The sequence below is a fragment of the Protomyctophum bolini genome, assembly GCF_963924005.1.
Source record: "Protomyctophum bolini genome assembly, chromosome: 7".
Classification (NCBI taxonomy): Eukaryota; Metazoa; Chordata; class Actinopteri; order Myctophiformes; family Myctophidae; genus Protomyctophum; species Protomyctophum bolini.
This window is the reverse complement of record NC_137868.1, coordinates 30,349,019-30,364,518: the sequence shown is the minus strand read 5'-3', so window position 1 is coordinate 30,364,518 and position 15,500 is coordinate 30,349,019. Positions and strand designations below refer to the sequence as shown.

The 15,500-nt window shown below is 41.2% G+C and overlaps 2 protein-coding genes across 3 annotated transcripts; both read left to right on the top strand.

Annotated features, from left to right (window-relative positions):
* Positions 1–397: 397 nt before the first annotated feature.
* Positions 398–1,486, top strand: LOC308317906 (C-C chemokine receptor type 5-like; the record flags this gene model as incomplete). The annotated part of the gene is made up of 1 exon (XM_080767254.1): positions 398–1,486. The coding sequence occupies exon 1, from the start codon at positions 533–535 to the stop codon at positions 1,484–1,486; it is 954 nt and encodes a 317-aa protein (XP_080623380.1). The 5' UTR covers positions 398–532.
* Positions 1,487–4,886: 3,400 nt separating this feature from the next.
* On the top strand, positions 4,887–15,303 carry LOC308318310 (C-C chemokine receptor type 5-like). 2 transcript variants are annotated; one of them, XM_080767812.1, is made up of 6 exons: positions 4,887–4,985; positions 7,814–11,003; positions 13,206–13,284; positions 14,667–14,784; positions 14,920–15,120; positions 15,259–15,303. In XM_080767812.1, the coding sequence occupies exons 1-2, from the start codon at positions 4,942–4,944 to the stop codon at positions 8,889–8,891; spliced, it is 1,122 nt and encodes a 373-aa protein (XP_080623938.1). In that variant the 5' UTR covers positions 4,887–4,941; the 3' UTR covers positions 8,892–11,003; positions 13,206–13,284; positions 14,667–14,784; positions 14,920–15,120; positions 15,259–15,303. The 2 variants fall into 2 exon arrangements, with proteins under 2 accessions (XP_080623938.1, XP_080623939.1); XM_080767813.1 differs by lacking the exon at positions 13,206–13,284 and adding an exon at positions 11,564–11,683 and having other exon boundaries at positions 14,685–14,784.
* Positions 15,304–15,500: the final 197 nt, after the last annotated feature.

Here is a 15,500-nt window from a genome sequence, read left to right as displayed (position 1 = left end):
TCTCTCCATGCCAAAAAAAACCTGCACACTCCCAGTAACCGGCTAGGCTACTTTTTACAGACGCAACTGTCATATTTACTGTTACTAGCTGTCGGCTAGTTAGGTTAATTCACCCATTCACATGTTTCTCAAAATGTTCTGTAGCCTACACCTACATGATGTTTTTCTGTACTTTGGTAAAGCTATACACAATGCATTAGTTTTAACTCAGATAGCATTTTCTGAATTTACTCGTTGGGACAAAATCGGTCTATTATGATTATTACGTCCTTTCCTTTTGAAAATGCACTGAATCGCTACTCTTATCCCTCTTTCTTTATTTCTTTATCTCTCTCTATCTCTCTCTCCCAGCTTACCACCTACCAGTGCTACCACTGACTTTGATTACCCATCTGAAGACTATGGGACTTGTGAATACGGACGTCATGGGGCCTACTTTCTCCCACTGCTCTATTCTATCTTCTTCACCGTGGGTCTTCTAGGGAATGTGCTTGTCCTCTGGGTCATCATCTTTGGGGTGCGTCTCCGTAGCATGACAGATGTGTGCCTCCTCAACCTGGCCTTTGCTGACCTTCTGCTAGTATGCTCCCTTCCCTTCCTAGCCCACCAAGCCTGGGATCAGTGGCCGTTTGGAGATGTTATGTGCAAGGTGGTCCTCGGTGCATACCATATTGGCTTTTACTGCGGGATCTTTTTCATCACCCTGATGAGCATTGACCGGTACCTGGCTATAGTGCTGGCAATTTATGCACTAAAAACACGAACACGCACCTTTGGAATGATTGCAGCTGCTGTTACATGGGTTGCTGGATTTTTCGCCTCGTTTCCAGATCTAGCCTTTCTTCAGGTTCAGGTACAAAAGGCTGCTCAATTAAATGGAAGTGATATTCAAATCTGTAATAGCTTTTACCTTGACACTGCGGAGAATGAACAGGACAGGCACTACTGGACTATCTTTGGCCTTTTCAAAATGAACATTCTTGGCTTGTTGATTCCGATGGTCATCATGTGTTTCTGCTATAGCCAGATCATTTGGAGGCTCCTGCACACCCCGTCATCCAAGAAACAATGCATCCGCCTGATTCTTGTAGTTGTAGCAGTGTTTTTCTGCTGCTGGGTGCCCTACAATGTTGCTTCTTTATTCAAAGCTTTGGAGTTACTGGAACCGGCGGCGGAGGGCGTTGATGAAGAATCAGAAAATGCAAAATGTGCAAGTAGCAAGGCAATCAAATTAGCTTTACAAGTCACAGAGGCCATTGCTTACTCTCACAGCTGTATCAACCCCATCCTGTATGTTTTTGTAGGAGTGAAGTTCAGGAGGAACCTGCTGAGGATGATGAACATGGCTCCATGTAGGCTGTGTAAGGTTTTGAAGACCCTCATCCCTGAGGACAGAGTCACAGGGTCTGCTTATTCTCAGACCACCAGTGTAGATGAAAGGTCTGTACGGAGAAACAGTGTAAGGGTTGAGTTGTGTAGTATGTAGTGATATTACCGTATATGCACTCACCACATTAACTCTGGTGTCCCTAATTTGGGGCGAAACTATTTTTACCCTTCAACCAATAAATAAATTCAAAATTCAAATCTTAAAAAAAGGTCGATAGATAGCTGGATAGAGCAAGGCACAGGTCACAGGATAGAGAGCTCCTGCAGAGGTTGTTTCTTTTTAGAGAGCACTTTTTCAATTGGGTTCAAGGTTGTACTTTATTGTTACATCTTGTGTACAGGTACATAAGAGTAAAACTAATTTTTGTTTGGCTTCCTTCAGACAACGCAGCAACATAGAACTGTTTTACTTCAAATTACATCCTGCTAGTGAGAATAAGAAATATGTATTTATGTTATGTATGCATGTGATTACTGTACCTTGCTTATTGCAAGTAAGTAGTCCAGTTGTTTAGATAAGCTAAATGTCTGAAATTATCAATTGTTTTTTGATTCAATACTGCATGCTTAAGACGGCTTTACAAGGAGCTACAGTATAGTAGACTTGTAGTAGACTTCCTTGTCAAATATAATAAAAGCAACAGCACAGTGTTTCTTGTTGTCTTAACCACCACTGAAAAAGCGGAAGGAAGTGTTATGTGTAGTATGTGTATGTGTTTATTTGCACATGTTGCAAATGCCTTTTTGCGCATCCACTTTGCAAGCTTTTTGCATCCATGTTTTAAAACAAGTGCAATTGCTTTGTGCAAATTTCTTATGTAAAGATGTATTCATTCACTTTTGTCTTCCAGTTAGTGTTTTGAATGCATTCAGTGGCCCTATACATATAGATCAGCCCAGGAAGGATGGTGTGGTTAACAAAATGACAACTTCACTTCTCATGCAATGACAAGCAAAAACACGTTAAAGAACACAACTGAACAGGATATGATATAGAACATTGCCACATAAATTAAAAAGAAGACATTTGTTGGTACCTTGACCAAGCAGTGGCAAGCACAGTAAATGATGGCGAACGCCACAAGCTATTTTATCAGCACTGTCAGGTGAGAATTCTTCCTATAATTTGACATCAGCAATCACCCATTTTTTACATTTAGTTTTTAACCCATTTAGAACTGGAACACCTATATGTTATTATACATTTCAAGCCGGGAACACCTCTTTGTGTAGTTGTGGTTATACAGTATATAGTCAAAGAAACTCAGGCCTCAGGTCTAAATGGGGTGATGATAGAGATGAGACACATTTCCTGTGCGAGGTTTTAACTGACCCAATCACTTAATATAGCTTGGAGAGAAAATATATTCTGGCTGTTCTGCAGCTTTGTACTAATATTACGTCTGCCTGTGCGCCTTACTTCTTCCTAATCTCTCTCTGTGTTTGATTTTCTGAGTGGAAATCTGTTTCTGACTGCAAGGCTCCATTGTGGGACCTCTTCTGTTCAATATCTACACAGCTCAGATTATGGACAACATAATGCTACCATAGTTATGCAGATGAGACAAAGATTTACACAATGTATCACTGAGGGAGGGGACCTACTGTATATGTTCCAATACAAACACTGAGTAAATGCGTTGACCAAATCAATCATTCGATGTTAAAGACAACAAAAAGAGAAATACTAAATATTTCACGATGTGGTCCTGGAGGTGTAAGACTCAGGTGCAGAACAAAGACAACCATGACAAAATAGTTATTGGACCCAAGGAAGGACTTTAGAAGTCAACGCTCAGCTTCAGTCAGTATTCGATAATGTGCAACACCACAACCCAAGCCAAAACTTTTGTTAGAGTAATAGACTCAGACCTGAATTTTAACAACCACATTAACACAATTACAAAGTCATCCTACTGTCACCTTAACATATCAAGAATTAAAGGACTTTAAAATATCTCAGCAAGATTTAGAAAGACTTGTCCATGCAGATCATCTTCACTAGACTTGACTACTGTAATGGCATCGTCTCAGGTATTTTGTAATGGCAAAATACCAAGGAAGTCGATCAATACCTATAGTTCTTAGATCTTTACACAGAGCTCCCCGTCTTTCAAATAATTAATTTCTTAGTCAATAAATGGACAATTTATGGTCGCTCTGGATTAAGAACATCTGCTAAATGCCTAAATTGTAATTGTAATTTAATATAAAGAATTGAATAGTTTAGGTCCCAAATACATTGCTGATCTGAATTTCATGAAACATTTATAGACCTTTCAGGTCATCTAGGACAGGTCTGCTTGTGTCCATGAATAAGAACTAAACATGGAGAAGTAGCTTCTTATGTACCAAACTACCAGAAGAATACAGGTCTGCTACAAGGCTTATTTCTTTTCTTTTTTCAATATATTTTTTATCCCACGATTTTGTAACCCATTTTTCACCCCTGTGTCAATCATCTAATGTGATCCTGGGCTCTACACACCCTCCGCCAACCTAGTCCCCATATATGGGGGACACGGGGAGCGCAACGGACTTGAACTCATGCTTCCTTCATGCCTGAGTGTCCAATTGCTCCTTTACACCTGACAGGGGGGAGTTTCCCTGGTTGGACGTAGCGCGTGGAAGGAACACGTTATTCCAACCAGTTCCTTTCCCCTCCCATCAGGCACCCCGGCTGGCCAGGGGGAGGCAGTTTTAGGCTCATTTCTTTTAAATCAAAACTAAAAACATTTCTGGTTGCCGGCTTGCCGCAGCCTTTTATTAAGATTTAGGTTGTACTTTATTGTTACATCTTGTGTACAGGTACATAAGAGTAAAACTAATTTTAGTTTGGCTTCCTTCAGACAATGCAGCAACATAGAAATGTTTTACTTCAAATGACATCCTGCTAGTGAGAATAAGAAATATGTATTTATGTTATGTATGCATGTGATTACTGTACCAATTGCTTATTGCAAGTAAGTAGGCCAGTAGTTTAGATAAGCTAAATGTCTGAAATTAGTCAATTGTTTTTTGATTCAATACTGCATGCTTAAGACGGCTTTACAAGGAGCTACAGTATAGTGTAGAAACACTGTATACACAGTGTTTCTTGTTTTACCTTAACCACCACTGAAAAAGCGGAAGGAAGTGTTATGTGTAGTGTGAAGTATGTGTATGTGTGAAGTGTGTGTGTGGCTACATGTGTGCGTGCATGCGTGTGCATGTGTGTGTTTGTGCGTGCATGTGTACAAATGCATGTGGGTGGGGGTTTATTTGCACATGTTGCAAATGCCTTTTTGCGCATCCACTTTGCAAACTTTTTGCATCCATGTTTTAAAACAAGTGCAATTGCTTTGTGCATATTTCTTATGTAAATATGTCACTTTTGGCTTCCAGTTAGTGTTTTAAATGCATTCAGTGGCCCTATACATATAGATCAGCCCAGGAAGGGTGGTGCGGTTAACAAAATAACAACTTCACTTCTCGTGCAATGACAAGCAAAAAATAATAATTAAAAAGAAGACATTTGTTGGTACCTTGACCAAGCAGTGGCACGCACAGTAAATGATGGAGAACGCCACAAGCTATTTTATCAACAGCACTGTCAGGTGAGAATTTTTTCTATAATTTGACATAAAAGTCAGCAATCACCCATTTTTTACATTTAGTTTTTAACCCATTTAGAACTGGAACATCTACTGTATGTTATTATACATTTCAAGCCGGGAACACCTCGTTGTGTAGTTGTTATACAGTATATACAGTATAGTATAGTAAAAGTAAAACTCAGGTAAATGGGGTGATGACAGATGAGACACATTTCCTGTGCAAGGTTTTAACTGACCCAATCACTTACATCTCATATAGCTGGAGAGAAAATATATTCTGGCTGTTCTGCAGCTTTGTACTATAAAAATATTACGTCTGCCTGTGCGCCTTACTTCTTCCTAATCTCTCTGTGTTTGATTTTCTGAGCGGAAATCTGTTTCTGCAAGGCTCCATTGTGGGACCTCTTCTGTTCAATATCTACACGGCTCAGATTATGGACAACATAATGCTACCATAGTTATGCAGATGACACAAAGATTTACACAATGTATCACTGAGGGAGGGGACCTACTGTATATGTTCCAATACAAACACTGAGTAAATGTGTTGACCAAATCAATCATTCGATGTTAAAGACAACAAAAAACAAATAATTAATTTCTTAGTCAATAAATGGTCAATTTATGGTCGCTCTGGATTAAGAACATCTGCTAAATGCCTAAATTGTAATTGTAATTTAATATAAAGAATTGAATGGTTTAGGTCCCAAATACATTGCTGATCTGAATTTCATGAAACATTTATAGACCTTTCAGGTCATCTGGGACAGGTCTGCTTGTGTCCATGAATAAGAACTAAACATGGAGAAGTACCAAACTACCAGAAAACTACAGGTCTGCTACAAGGCTTATTTCTTTTTTCTTTTAAACAATTTACAATTTAGGCATTTAGCAGACTCTCTTAATCCAGAGCGATTTACATTAAGCAAGAACAAAAAACATGGCAATACATCGCATACATAAAAACTAAAAGTAGTTATCATGAAACATGCGTAAGTACGTAACATTGGAATATCTATATAATGAAACTATGCATACTTTAAAGTGCTATGTGATGTCTACATAAAATGCTATTCTAGTGCTGTCTACATAGAATGCAATATGTCTGCATAAAATGCTATCTAAGTCTACATAAAGTGCTATACCTAAATTACATAAATTGAGCCTTTGCAAGTGCCTGTAATCGGGGCTAGGACAAGTGCTACGGGCCATGATGGAGTCTGAAGAGGTGGGTTGTCAGACTATGGCGGAAGATTGGGAGTGAGGCCGCCGTTCTGATTGTAATGGGAATTGCATTCCATAGTTTTGGAGCCAGAAGGGAAAAGAGTTTGGGACGTGTGGAGCACTGTCCTGACAAAATTCAATATCATCACAGGAAAGAACTAGAACTGCTCTCTGTCGAGTGCATACGTGCTTGTTGCACACTAGTAAGCCGCAAGCAGAGCGAGCAAGTACTTTCGACCGCTACAAACTGTCAAATCTCAGTAATGACTACTTGTGCCTGATATGGCAGTGGTGCCAGATTACATACATGTATACATAGGAGCATTACCTTAAATCCTCCCAACACTAAAACATATCGTCGTTACGTCACCATCGAAAACCAATTACACTCTGGCATTGGGTCCTTTAATCCACAACAACATGGTTATGGCTGAGTCATGGTGACGTAACAGCGGGACAGACACTTGCATCAATCACAAACAAATCACTCAGCTCCATATATGGGCACAAAAGCGGGACAGACAGACAGACAGGCAGACAGACACACACACACAGACAGACAGACATGATCTGCTAGGTCTCATAGTAAGTGCTCACTGCGTTCGCAATAACTAGCTCTCAATGATTACGTAATAAAGATGTGGATTAAAGGACCCAATGCCAGAATGTAATTGGTTTTCGATGGTGACGTAATCACGATATGTTTTAGTGTTGGGAGGATTAAAGGTAATGCTCCTACTGTATGTATGCATGTATGTAATCTGGCACCACTGCCGTATCAGGCACACTTAGTCATTACGTCATTTGCTGAGACGGTGCATACGCATCAAAATTGGCGGGACGGCTGGGACGGTGCATACGAGTCCCGGGCGAAACTAGTACTTGCGCAAGTAATAAAACATTGTACAGTGTGGGGAAAAAGAAGAGGGGTGGGTGTTCACCTTTTTAAGGGAGAAGTGATCATTTCCTCTCCATTGGGCCTGCTGAAAGGTGCATTTTCAGGCCTGTTTCAAAAGATGTAAGTTATCTGCATTTTTGAGGGAGGGGGTCAGGGCATTCCACGCTTTGATGGCAGTGCTGTAGAAGGAGAATTTACCCATATTTGTTTTGAAAGTGGGTGGTACCAGATCGTTGTACTCACTCCCACTAGTATTGTGGCTATGGGAGTCGCTCACATTTTTAGGTAGTTAGTCATGATACAGTATGCGGGTACTGAGGGCATTGAGGGCAATTTTGGGCAATTTACAATTTTGAATGTACATGCAGTTGGCTCCAGGCGAGCTTGCTGGCTCGATTGTATTGGAGTGATAAGAAACCTACTGGTGATTATGCCACCCCAGTCCGTAGGTATACGTACGTCCAATGACCAATACCACCTTCCTCACCTGGCTTCCCTCCCACGAACACAGACAATAAGTGTTCGCATAGACGCCCGACAAATGGATTCAAACTCACAACCTCCGTGGTGGGCAGGGACTTTACCACTGTGCCGCACCAGAGCGCTAGTCGTGCTATATTACCATATATGTTTTTTGTTTTTTTTTACTGATATAATACACTTTTCATTACTAATTCCTATTCTTATCATGCAATTTCTCTCTCAGCTCAACTGCTCCTTCAGACATCGCTGAAGACACAACGTATATATATGAGGACTATGGTGGTGAAGACTATGGGAGGTGTGAATATGACCGTCATGGGGCCTACTTTCTCCCACTGCTCTATTCTATCTTCTTCATCCTGGGTCTTCTAGGGAATGTGCTTGTCCTCTGGGTCATCATCTTTGGGGTGCGTCTCCGTAGCATGACAGATGTGTGCCTCCTCAACCTGGCCTTTGCTGACCTTCTGCTAGTATGCTCCCTTCCCTTCCTAGCCCACCAAGCCCGCGACCAGTGGCCGTTTGGAGATGTTATGTGCAAGGTGGTCCTCGGGGCATACCATATTGGCTTTTACAGCGGGATCTTTTTCATCACCCTGATGAGCATTGACCGGTACCTGGCTATAGTGCTGGCAATTTATGCACTAAAAACACGAACACGCGCCTTTGGAATGATTGCAGCTGCTGTTACATGGGTTGCTGGATTTTTCGCCTCGTTTCCAGATCTAGCCTTTCTTAAGGTTCAGGTACAAAATGGAAGTGATATTCGAATCTGTGCTAGCTTTTACCTTGGCACTGCGGAGAATGGACAGGACAGGCACTACTGGACTATCTTTGGGCTTTTCAAAATGAACATTCTTGGCTTGCTGATTCCGATGGTCATCATGTGTTTCTGCTACAGCCAGATCATTTGGAGGCTCCTGCGCAGCCAATCATCCAAGAAACATGCCATCCGCCTGGTTCTTGTAGTTGTAGCAGTGTTTTTCTGCTGCTGGATGCCCTACAACGTTGCTTCTTTATTCAAAGCTTTGGAGTTACTTGAAGTCTATACAAAATGTGAATCCAGCAAGGAGATCAGATTGGCTTTACAAGTCACAGAGGCCATTGCTTACTCTCACAGCTGTATCAACCCCATCCTGTATGTTTTTGTAGGAGTGAAGTTCAGGAAGCACCTCCTGAGGTTGATGAACAGGGCTAGGCTGTGTAAGGTTTTGAAGACCTTCATCCCTGACGACAGAGTCAGACTAGGGTCTGTTTATTCTCAGACCACCAGTGTGAATGAAAAGTCCTCCACTGCTTTATGAAGTAACATAAGGGTTGAGTTGTGTAGTCTAAAGACAGCCACACTGGGACTGCCATCACTGCATTTCACACTTCTCAACTCAAGCTACTTGCCTGGCACACTCAAGCTATCAGAGTGTGCCAGGCAAACTCTGATGAGCTTTAGTGGTGTGTAAAGCCCTGCACACACCGTCTGCGTGCTGACGCCTCGCCTGACGCGCCGATACACCACTGTTCTATTTTCCAGGCGTTGCCGCACCGCGTCGCTGCGCACCCGGTGTGTGCAGGGCTTAACCTACCGCCAAGCCTACTGCTACTGTTCTTGCAGTTGAGCTATGCATATAGCTTATATTTTCTGGACCCATTTAAAACTCTCCAATTCATTCATTATAGAGATTTACAAAAAAATTACAATCAAGCCATCCAGGATCCTGGTGAATCACAACCATAAAACCTTTGGTTATGGAAAAAATAATAACAAAAAAACAAAGAGAGAATGATATGATATACTAGTACTACATTTAATTATACCCTTTGTTTAGTGTTTTTCCTAATTCAAAGGTTTTATGGTCATGACTCACCATGAGGATCCTGGATGGCTTGATTCTAGGCTTAAAATAATTGATATCAATATTTGTATAAATCTCTATGGGAAACATGATTGGCCGATTATTCAGTGGGTCCAGAAAACCTTCTATGCTTTATATTCATTTGATCCAATATTGGTGGCTGATAAGTCACTATGTCGCCCTAGCACTCCCAATATCCTGACCTAGATCTTTATTGTATGCAAAATCTGCATACTATATTTCTCTGCTGTCGGGCAGAAACTCCAAAATGTTCATTTCATATTTATTTAAAGACCTTTAAAGCCTCGGACAAATTGACAATTACTCATGACAATAAACAACATATTTTGTGCCGAACCAATAATCCGAGGCGTAAAGGTCTTTAAATAAATACATTTTGAAACGTCAATGGAAAAATTGAGAATGAGAAATGAAAAAATAGTTTAATAAATAAATGGATACATAATAACAATAAAATATAATTAAATCAAATTTCCCCCGTTGGCAAGTTCACACTGCTACATGAAGTAGAGTTAAGCAGTATACTATCCTATACTTTTGCTTTTCTGCTTGGATATCTCTCCATAAACTTGTATAATAAATTCATAAATATATATTCTTTCTGGACATAAAATATGGGCCATATGGGCCCTTTGGGCCATCCCATATCTCTCAAGCTCTCCATCCTCCTCCAATACTGCACAATACTAGCGTGTGAGTTTGTATGAGAGGACAACAGGTTGATAATGCATAACGTGATGGCAAATTCATGCAAGCAACCTGTTGCTTGTATATTGGAGGATAAATTGAACGGAAGCAGCTAGGGAGCAACCCTGTTCACACCCTGCCATGCAGGCTGTGCCTTTTACATCACACACATCAATTTGCCTCTACCTCTGCCAGCAGGGCATAAAATGACCCTCTGTTATCCTCATACAGTGGGCCGCAGAGGCAAGGCCCACAGGCCCACTGGTGTGTGGACACACCCATGGCGTCTGCCAACCACTGTCCCACCTATGGGCAGATAGCATGGGCAGATGGGGCTCATATCTATGGAATGCAACCCATCTAGGAGAAGGACACTGAACTAAAACCAGGACTGCGAGGAGTTCCCTACACAGTCCTTAATCATCCATTTTATAAGGGCTCGTCTGAGGACGACCTAGAGAAGACAACAGACAATGCCTCCAATGAACTCCTAAATCAAGGACTCCCTATTACTTTGGAATCTTGTGACGATTCTATACCAAGAAGCAAGAATTTAGATACCAAGACATTCCATCTCTTGCTGTTCACTCCACTGTTATCTCTATGTAAAACGGCAGTGCAAACAAAGCCAGCACCGGGCAGACTCTTACCTCAAGTCTGTGTTCCCTATAACACCTTGATAAGCCTAGACGCGCTGGGCGCAGCCATAGCTGCGGTGTATCATTAAGCACAGCTTTACACCGCAGCACTGATACAGCGCAGCACTGATACACGTGGCCTCCATGGATTTGTCTATATAGGCAACTACCTCTGCCACTTGGAACTCTTCAAGACGTGATGACTCCAACCTCCTAAAAGGTACTAATCAATCATTCACCAATATTCTATTATAATAATTATATATAATATTATTTTCAAACATTTCTAATGTAGTATATTTCTGCAAGATATACATATGCACCTATAGTATTTAAACTTTCTGTGTTGATTTTTATCAGAGCATCCTCTGCTCTAATATTACAGCTTCAAATTGCTAATATGTAAAAACCAGAGTGATATTTTGCAGTGGAAAACTTGATAATGATATTATTTTTAGTAATGAATGGATGAGGTGACTGAATGAGGTATAAAACACTAAACCCAACTTTTGTCACACCATCACTAAACCCAGGTATTTAACCCTACATTGGGTATACTCAATATATATATATGTAATCCCATGATTATTTCACCCAGTGTCAATTATCTAATATACAGGGGGGAGTTTCCCCGGTTGGACGTAGTGTATGGAGGAAAACAGTTCCTTTCCCCTCCATCATGCACACCAGCTGGCCAGGGGGAGGCATTATAGAGATGCTTTTTGTGAGGGTATACCCAGGGGACATGTACTGTAAACATGTACTGTAAACTCCACACAGAAAAACCCTTTTGACAACCACTCCCAGGGTATGGGCACTGAAGGCGCATCAGAGAGAACACCTTCCCAGCTCCCACAGCGTCCCAAGTGGGAATCGAACCCAGGACCTTCTAGCTGTGAGGTGACAGTGCTACCAACTGCGCCACCCTATATTCCATAAAAAATATTCAATATTCTCATCAAAATGAGAAGGGCTATACCTTCTATGATGTCACTGAGCATCATACCCAAGGACCCACCCACCTCAGACATCAGCAACATTATGAAATTCACATACAATTGTCTGGGTGCAAATCACACAGGTTTCGTATTCTATAGGCTCATGATAGAGTTATTATAGGGTTGTTCTAGATAGTGTTATGATAATTGATTAATATGAAAATGAATCATCTAACAGGTGTGATGAAAATGCACAAAGATAGCAACATTAATTTAAATTGAACATACAATTTAAAATGGTGTATTCATAGATTTCTTCAAAACTTGGCCTTTTTGCGGTATTTATGTTGCTGAATGAGTCATAACTCATCAGAATGACAGTGATCACACAGATAGATGATTGGGGGAATATCTGATTAGCATGATGACAGTATCAGTAATGAACTGCAAACAAGCATCAGCCTGCATGGGAATTTAAAACACAGCGCAGTACTTTGTATTAAAAAAATTAAATGCTGGAAGCAGCCTCAGCTAATCAGTCAGTATACAGTATTATAAAATACAGTAATACAAACTAGGCCCCAGCACTGTCGAGAGTTGTATGGCACAGCCTCAGGCTTGTGAAACTATATTTTGACAGTAGCCTACCTGCAACTTCTTACACCATGGGAGGAAACTGATGACACTGAAGCACTGAGAAAACTGTTGCGCCTTTCTTCGTCCTTTTTTTCTTCAAACTTGACTACGGTAGCGGTGGTCTCAAAAACATAAGGGAAACTTTGACAGGAAAAGACTCGCTCACCGTATAGAAAAATAAGTAAAACTCCTTAGACATGCTTTTATCAAAGCAAACGTTTCGGTCCGATCAGACCTTCGTCAGTGCTATGGTTTTTCACAGACAAAGAGCTTACTCTTAAAGAGCTCCAAAACAATACAGCTCAGGTGCTGAGAATTACTAATTACTAATTGGTGACATCACCTGATTGTGGGCGTGGACATTACAGAAAGGATATACAAAATCACAGTTACATAGGAAACAAGAATATTGCATACATCACATGTTGACAGACTTATACAATCACTTTTTGAATATAACTTTTTACTTTATAGGTCAAAGCCACCTGAATTGATTTTTAAATAAAAAATCCATCTAGATTCAGTTTGGAGGAGTTTAGTGTCTAAATCGCCCCCTCTCCTAGATTTCTTAATTTGATCAATGACTGTGTAAGACAGATCTGCTATGGAGTGACCGGCTTCCATGAAGTGTCTGGCGACTTGAGATTTGATGTCCTTGCGTCTGATGGCACTCATGTGTTCTATGATGCGTGTGCAGAGTGCGGACTGCCCTAGATGTTTTGCCTACGTACTGTAGATTACATTTACATGTGATCATGTAGACTACATTAGAGGAACTACAATTCACAAATTGTCTGATAGTGTATTGTTTGTTAGTAACTGCACTAAATGTGTTCGTTTTCTTGGAGTTTTTACAGGCCACACAATGTAGACAAGCTGGGTAGAAGCCGGTGACTCCATCCAACCGCCCTGTGTGTTGCTGGGGGGGTATGTATAAGTCTGCTTTCACCATATAGTCTCTGATGCTTTGAGATCTATAATGAGAGAAAAGAGGAGGGTCAGTAAACACTTTAGCACCTTCAGGGTCAGCTGACAAAACATGCCAGTGTTTCTCTATGATGCTACGTATATCATTGCTCAAAGGATTATTATTATATTTTTGGTCTTTGCAACCTGGTTAGGATTATTCAATTTAGTTAAAGCAGAGTCAAGCCATTTTTTGGGGTACCCTCTATCAACAAAGTTTCTGTACATGACTCTTTTTCAAAATCTGACTGACTGTTACAGATTCGTTTCAGTCTAGGAATTGAGAATATGGTAAACCTTTCTTCAAAGCAGGGGGGTGTGCACTGGTGGCATGTAAAAGACTATTCTTGTCTGTGGGTTTGGTGTACAGAGTGGTGGACAATTTACCATCCTGAAAAAGTACACGGGTGTCTAGAAATGGAATTTCATGTTTGCTGAATTCCATGTTGAATTTAATGGTAGGTGCCAGATTGTTCAGGTAGGACACAAAACCATGAAGCTCTTCCTCAGTACCTTTCCAGATAAGGATAATATCATCAATGTATCTCTTAAATAACAACATATTGTGGGCAAAAGGATTGTTGTGCCACACTGAATTGTGTTCAAGGAATAGAAGCCCAAGGCAATGCCTGCATAATCTGGACTGAATACTGAGCCCATTGGTGCCCCCTGCAGTTGGAGATGATAGGAGTTCTCAAATAGAAAATAGTTTTTGTGTAAAATCATGGATGTCATTTCTACCAGAAAGTTGGTTGGAGGTGTCAATTCATCCCTTAAGTCTAAATAGAATCTTAATGACTCTGTGCCTGATGACAAAACGATAAAAAAGAGAACTATGACCAATAACCAGTTATCCCCAATAGCAGTTGCAAGGAGTTGCAATGGTGTTGTCTGGCCTTAAAGTAGTGCACGAATTAAGAAAGTTATGCTCATGCAAAAAAAAAAAGAAAGAAAATAAATAAATAAGGTGGACTCGTATAACAAATTTGAACTTTCATTTTTATTCCTGTGACACCTCAGTGTACACCAACATTGGTGACCTATCAAAACATACTGTATCATTTAAAATATACCTTTTCATTTTCAAGATCAATCTGAATACATATACCGCATACATTAACATTGTGTGTGTGTGTGTGTGTGTGTGTGTGTGTGTGTGTGTGTGTGTGTGTGTGTGTGGTGTGTGTGTGTGTGTGTGCGTGCGTGCGTGCGTGCGTGCGTGCGTGCGTGCGTGCGTGTGTGTGTGTGTGTGTGTGTGTGTGTGTGTGTGTGTGTGTGTGTGTGTGTGTGTGTGTGTGTGTGTGCGTGCGTGCGTGCGCTCGTGCGTGTGTGTATACATACAGTCATATACATATACATAGAGACGGGTCAGAGAAGCAAGCAGAGATCGTTCACAGATGCAAGCAGAGGTGAAACACAGACCGGGAAACCTGCGATGTAACCACTGTGACACCCTGCCTGGTGAGTATTGATTACCAGTATATACTGTAACACTCTTTATTTGCTTTTTGGAAGAGCGTGTAAGAGATAGAGATATCGCAAGCCATGTAGCCTACACTACTGGTGACTTGCCATGTTCTTGTCCCCCTGTTACAGCTCGCTCCCCATCACCTCCACACCCTTGTGATGTGGGTGCCCTTCAACGCGACCAGAAGCACCCCACAGCACACCTCAGCACAGCTGTCTCCCAGTTCCAATCTCCCCTCCTGATTGGCGTCTGCAATTAGCGCCAGAGGCTACAAAACCTGTCCTGCCTGCAGCTCAGCGCCAGATCTCCACCAGTCTATGGTTGGTAAAGTACGTAGGCCTACAGACAGCCAGACTCGGTTTCCCAGTGTTGAGGCTAGTGCTAGCCAATTAAACTTCACGCAGAACTGTGCACTCTTTTCTCCCCTGGATTCTTCTTTATAACGCTGCTTTTTCTCTCCTTTCCAGTTCCCAGGAGGATTCCCAGCTGAGTTGGAGCAGCAAACGGAGCCCACACTCAGCCAGCCAGCTTGCTGTTAACTATTGTTAATAAACACGCCCGGGTGGGCTTTAATAACTTTTTCATCCAAGGCACCCCTGAATTACATTGTTATACTTTATAGATAGAACTCGATCCTTACAGTATGTGTCATGAGGAAAACTTAATAGTAGTTTCCATTACGACAGATTGAAAATGGCTTCAGACTTGT

Coding starts and splice junctions, on each gene's coding strand:
- LOC308318310 (XM_080767812.1), top strand. CDS start 4,942: ATGATGGAGAACGCCACAAGCTATTTTATCAACAGCACTGTCAG. Junction 4,986..7,813: donor TTTATCAACAGCACTGTCAG/GTGAGAATTTTT, acceptor TTTCTCTCTCAG/CTCAACTGCTCCTTCAGACA.